The following is a 6,510-nucleotide window of genomic DNA, read 5'->3' as shown; positions in this document are numbered from 1 at the left end:
TTGTATTTGCAGTCAAGGCTAGTTCTAAGGCTTCTTTCAAGTCACACTTGACCTTAAGTGTCATTTGCGAATTGTGAAGTAAAGAAGTGTTGCAGTAATTTCACAATGTCACACTGTGGCTAGGGGGGGGGGGGGGGGGGGGGGCAGAGAGCCATTGAAATGGAGCGGTGGCAGGAGTGTTAATAAACATCTCCTGCACGCCACACCGGCCGCGTGTCCCATGGATGAGCTCCGGATAGATAAAAGGAGGATTGACTACAGTGAAGGACAACTGCCTCATAAAAACATAATAAAACACGACATAAAGACCAAGCCTGTTCCTCTCTCGTCCTTCACTGTCGTCATTAGCAATCGCGCCACTGGCCTCACTCCGTTACCATGGCTTGCCACACACATATAGACCTCAACACGTAACCCACAAACCGAAATAACTGTGATAACAACAAATGCAACAGAGTAACAGTACAAAAGTAACAGTGAGGTCAACAACAACAGCCTATACATAAAGTATGAAAACAGCAAAAAATAAAAAAAATAAAAAAATATATAATGAAATGGACCTAAACCTGAAAGTGCATAATTTATTTATGCTGCAGTGCATGCTGGGAACTCACAAATATTGAAAAGATTAACAACATTGTTCAATGGGAATTGAACTACTGGAATATTGTTGGTCTAACATGGGAAAATAATTCAAATTCCATATACGTATTTGCCCAATGCTGTAAGGCCTGTATATCTGATAAAAATAAATAGCTTTTTATATACAGTACATGCAAACTATGCTCAAGTTGATCATGACCATTGTTTTTCTTACATAGGCATCATAAAAATATCAGATGGGTGAAATTTGTGAAATTTGCTGATTCCTCAAGAATTGTAAATCAGTTGACCTGCTGGTTGCTCCTCTGTGATGACGTGTGTGTCTGTGTGTGTGTGAGCAGGATTAGGCCTTAGATAACAGGATTAGAATGTTCCATACACTACTGAGAATCCTTAAATAGCCTGTGAGAGTGTCAGTATCTCATTCATCTTGGTGTGGTTTGATATTTTCTGTGGTCCACCACACTCGCTGTCATCCTATATGATCTGAAATAAGGTACGTGTTTGGATAAACGGAAATCCACTTAAAGTGGTTATTTTATTCTCAATATTGCATTGCTCCTAATTACATTAACTAATAACAGTACATTGTACTTTATGGAAAGTAACATGTTAGTAAGTAACTTTTTCTCTAAGGGTCTCTTACTTCTGGTACTTTACGTTTGTCATGCAGGTTTTGAAATTAAAAATGGCATTTTATTCTCTGGACTTGCATTTGCCTTCTTAATTTGCATCGTTTAAACGCTATCATTATAACCCTGTGTGTGCACATTGGACTAGATTTTATATACTGTATTTGCCAGTAAATAAATTACATTTATTTTATATAAATGTACAGTTCATGTTTGTCATAAAATTGAATGCCTTAAAAGAGTAAAATAAAAAAAAGTTAATTATAGTTTATATTTTAAGATATTAATATATATTTTTTAAATATTATAACTTGATCAAAGTACAATAAAAACAGTAATATTGTGAATTTTAAAATAACCGTTTTCTGTTTTAATATATTAAAATGTAATTTATGACTGTAGTGACAAAGCAGAATTTTCAGCATCATTAGTCCAGTTTTCAGTGTCATGGATTGTCACTTTTGATTAATCTAATGTCTCCCTTGAATACAAGTATTAAAGGGTTAGTTCACCCAAAAATGAAAATTAGCCCATGATTTACTCACCCTGAAGCCATCCTAGGTGTATATGACATTCTTCTTTCAGACGAATACAATCAAAGTTATATTTAAAAATGTCCTGGCTCTTCCAAGCTTGATAATGAGAGTGAATGGCTGTTTGAACGCATCGCTTCACTTCAGAAGGCCTTTATTAACCCCCTCAGAGCCGTGTCGAGCACTTTTATCATGGATGGATGCGCTTTGATGGACTTCCAAAGTCAAACAGCCATTCATTCTCATTATCAAGCTTGGAAGAGCCAGGACATTTTTTTATATAACTCCGATTGTATTCGTCTGAAAGAAGAATGTCATATACACCTAGGATGGCTTGAGGGTGAGTAAATCATGGGCTAATTAAAAATTTTGGATGAACTATCCCTTTAATTTCTTTAAAAAAATAAAAAACAGAACTGTATTTGATTACATCCAGCACATAACTCTAACACTGCAGTTGAACACTATAAATGAAGTGTCTTCTGTATTTGTAGTTTAGTTGTCATTTTACAGACATGGCTGATGTGTTGAGGAGTCTGAACCTGCTGGAAACGCTTAAGGAGTCTATTGAGAAGAACAACATATCAGATATAAGAGATGCCATGGAGGACATGCTGATCAGCAGAATCAACATTGCAATCGCTGGGGAGAGAAAAGCAGAAAAAGCCACTTTTATCAACTCACTTCGAGGGCTGAGCGAAGACGACGAAGGCTCAGCCCGCTCTCCATCATCTGCTGCCCCAGAGGAACTAGCCGTATTCCCGAACCCCAAACATCCTGACTATCGCCTCTTCGATCTGCCACCCATCTCTAGTGATCCCACTTTTCAGGCCGAGGATTATATAGAGCGTTTCAAAGCTATGCGGTACAACGCCATCATTATCACATTCACAGAGAGTCCTAGTGTTAACAGTGTGGCGGTGTGGAGGGAAGTAAGGTCATTGCAGAAAGAGACAGTTTACTTTGTCTTATTAGCGTCGGTGAAGGATACCGAGAAAACACTGGAGGTGAAGAAAGCGAAAAGCTTAGAAGTGCTCAAGGCAGAAGGTGTTCCTCTCCCCAAGGTGTTCCTGGTACAACCTTCCGCTTTGGAGAAGCTGGACTTTCTAACGTTTTTAGATGTCATGCGAGGTGACCTTCCAGAGATCAGAGCGCATGCTCTTCTTCTGGCACTTCCAACATTTTCCAAATCCTTGGTCACTCAGAAGAAAGATGCCTTCAAGGCACTGGTGTGGGCTGCTGCCTCATTATCCGGTGGCGTTTCTGCCATTCCCGTACCCCTGGTGGCCTCCATGGTGGACGCTACGGTGGGCGTACGGATTTTGACGAAGGCTCAGATCTCACTTTGCCTGGACGATGAGTCTCTGCAGCAACTGGCGAGGCAGCGGGGTCTCGACCCAGCCAGGCTGAAGGCTTTGCGGACCTGTGCTCTCTCTGTGGAGGTCAGCAAGAGTGAAGTTAAAAGACGGCTCGCCGAGGCCGAGAAAGACAATAGCACTGCAACCACCAGACTTGTGGAGCTAGCCATGCCGAGACACGCCAGATCCGTCAGCAGATCTTTCACCGCTATGCTGCAGGCGCTCAATACTGCTATTGATGATATGGGTGCTGATGCTGAGAAGGTGGTTACTATGGTAACAGGAGAGGGACAGTAGATTGAGCAGTACACAAAATTACAACATGCTCTTTTCAATCTTGGAATTCCTTAAACCAGTGGTTCTCAAAGACGTGCAAAGTGTGCAGTGTTGGGGGGCCTTAAACCAATGAGCAATATATTAAACTAAACTGAGTAGTCAATTAGAAAAACTGAGAGTGAAGTGCAGTCGACTTAAGCCAAAAGAGTAACCCTTGAACTTCACGCCCAACATAATGGCGATTGCGGTTGACCAGTTGTTGCACACACTCTAGTGGCACATGTCTGCTGGTTTGAACCGCGAGAGGCGTCAAAGCTTACGCTACTCCTACATCCTACGTCATACAAGTGTTACTCTTTTGGCGTAAGTCGCCTTGCCAGCCTTTTGCCAGAAGCTAGTTATTTTAGTCGATAATGTTTTAAATATGGATATTTTTCTTACACGAACGCATCGTTTCACTTCAGAAGGTCTTTATTTACCCCCCAGAGCCACGTGGAGCATTTATATCACGGATGGATGTGCTTTGATGGACTTCCAAAAAAATATACCCATTGACTCCCATTATAACGCTTGGATAAAGCCAGGACATTTTTTAATATAACTCCGATTGTATTCGTCTGAAAGTAGAATGTCGTATGCACATAGGATGGCTTGAGGGTGAGTAAATCATGGGCTAGGGTGACCAGACGTCCCGAAAAATTCGGGACAGTCCCGAAATCTAAGCTGTTGTCCCGAATCCCGAATCCAGCCCTAATTGTCCCGAAAGATATTGTCTGATAAAACATTAAAAACTGTCCGTGGAGGTTGAGTCGTCGTGCAGCCAGCCCCCGCCGGCTGCTCATTGGCTGCAGCATATTTGAGAAACCGTAGGCACAAATTTATATGCATTGATAAGCGAGCGCAAGTTGCCGCAGCCGCGAGGACAGTGAATGTGCAAGCAGCCATTCGTAAAGGAATGATTGATTGGTCCCGAAAAATACTTTGGCCTAATGTCTGATGTCGGGTTACACAAAGCAAATCATCTACACAATTATTTAGTTTTCTTATTTAATGACCAACAATTTAGTCGTAATAATAATTTTGGCATAAGGCTTATTAGCGCTAGGCTATAGCCTGAAAGGTCTGATTTACGCTCTGTTACAACAGTCATTGTATTTTTCACAATGACATTTGAGATCATGATTTTCCTGTAGCTCAAACAGTAGAGCGTTGATGCTTGCAATGCGAAGGTCATGGGTTTGATTCCCAGGGAAAGCAAGAACTGATAAGAATGTAAATGCAATGTAAGTCGCTTTGGATAAAAGTGACTGCCAAATGCGTAAATGTAAATTTTAATGTTGTTTTTTTGTGGCAGACTAAAGACTAATGACAGACTGTTGATCTTTGAATAAAAATTTGTTTGGTTCAGGTTTGAAATTCATTATCTTTTATTATAGGCTATGCAGTCTAATATCATAGTAGGCCTACCCCACCAAAGCACCATCTCATCTGGTCACCATATCATGGGCTAATTTTCATTTTTGGGGGAAGTATCCCTTTAAGGTATATATAGGGATATAAGCTGTGACGGATAGAAGTACAGTGTGTTTAATGGATTGTACTGTTGTTTAACTAAATGTTCCACATTTTTATGCAACCTATTCAGTAACAATAATGATAAAACATTTGTATTTTATGAAATTATAAAAAATAAAAAATAAACAATAATGAAATATATTATTATAGTAATAATACTATTGTACTGTGAAAAGTATAATCTTATCAGATCTACATAAATCACACATGATTCTGGAAAATATATATATTTTTTTATCTTTTTTTTTTATGACAAGTTTGCACCCCTGTATGTGCGTAAAAACTCTATATCAAGACTTGATTTACCATAAGCATGTTTTAGAGAAATGGTACACTTAAAAAAGATCATTAAAGATCAGTTCTGTTTTCTAACATTGCACTTTGTTGTTCTCTTTCACGGTCATACGTGGTCAAGAACACATGAAACCAGATTTCATTTCCTTTTCATACTTCACAGCTGTGGTAATTCGGTTTTACAAAACTGTCAAAAGTTCAATTCGTTGTGCAACATCAAACCCCCGTTCATTTGAATTACAGTAAGTATACATGAGGAAATGCAATGACACAGGCCACAATGCATGTTTTTCTCTTGAGTTACAGCCACAAACTAAACACTGACACAAGAAGCTTTACATACCCAATGACAAGAATTAACGTTGTTTTGTATAGCAAGAATTAGTCATGTTCAGAGCCTTATCATCACAATACTGCATCAATGTATAATTTCAATTGAACAAACTACAGTATCAATATGTTAACCTAAGTGGAGACAAATCTCCATGTGAGCAAGAACAAACACCACAACAAAACAACTGAAAGTGTTAAGAGAGTTCCTTTTAAAGGCAGGGTAGGTAGGATTTTTCTAAAAAAAAAACATTCCAAATTTGTTTAAACTGTCTTTATATACCAATACATAATTAAAATGTAAGTACTCTGAAAAAGAGAATATAAAAATCGAGTGACTGTAGACCTTTTAATCTGCAATAAACACAGCTCATTATTTCACTCCCACCCCCTCCCTTCTGAGCTCCTTCCAAAGCCACGCCCCCAAAACACATGAACGCGCGACGCCAAACGCTCACAGCGCTGATCCACTTGTCCGACACGACTGTCGCGTGGTGTCGCGACGCCTCCCCACATTTGTACGTTGATGGGCGTACACACAGTTCCTTGAGTTTACCGCTATGGGCGTGGTTTTGACCGAGCGGGAAATGTTGCGTATTTAAAACATTTGTTCAGAAGTGAAGTGTTTTATGGATTTCGATTTCGCAGTCATGAATCAAAAACAGAGAATGATTATTGTAGCTGCTTTGCTCTACCTCCGGAGGAAGAAGCCACGTCGTCGGCATTGGGTTCACCCTATCCGGAGTGAAGTTGTCCGGCGGGTGTGTGGGGAGTACCACCGCCTTGTGATGGAGCCTTGTGACACACATCCTCTAATAATAATAAAAATATATGTATGAGAAAATTACAGGCTATGAATCTGTCTGTGCATCTAATGCTAATTTTTGGTATTAAGCTATTATTTTAATC

The 6,510-nt window shown here is 39.7% G+C and overlaps 1 protein-coding gene across 1 annotated transcript; it reads left to right on the top strand.

Moving 5' to 3' along the window:
* The first annotated feature begins 513 nt into the window (after positions 1 to 513).
* On the top strand, positions 514 to 4,808 carry irgq2 (immunity-related GTPase family, q2). Its single transcript, XM_084419182.1, has 2 exons — positions 514 to 1,099; positions 2,263 to 4,808. The coding sequence occupies exon 2, from the start codon at positions 2,284 to 2,286 to the stop codon at positions 3,421 to 3,423; it is 1,140 nt and encodes a 379-aa protein (XP_084275308.1). The 5' UTR covers positions 514 to 1,099; positions 2,263 to 2,283; the 3' UTR covers positions 3,424 to 4,808.
* The last annotated feature ends 1,702 nt before the right edge of the window (positions 4,809 to 6,510 follow it).

The sequence above is a fragment of the Rutilus rutilus genome, assembly GCF_951802725.1.
Source record: "Rutilus rutilus genome assembly, chromosome: 9".
NCBI classification, from domain to species: domain Eukaryota; kingdom Metazoa; phylum Chordata; class Actinopteri; order Cypriniformes; family Leuciscidae; genus Rutilus; species Rutilus rutilus.
The sequence above is the reverse complement of the archived record's forward strand: the minus strand, read 5'-3'. Positions and strand labels throughout refer to the sequence as shown.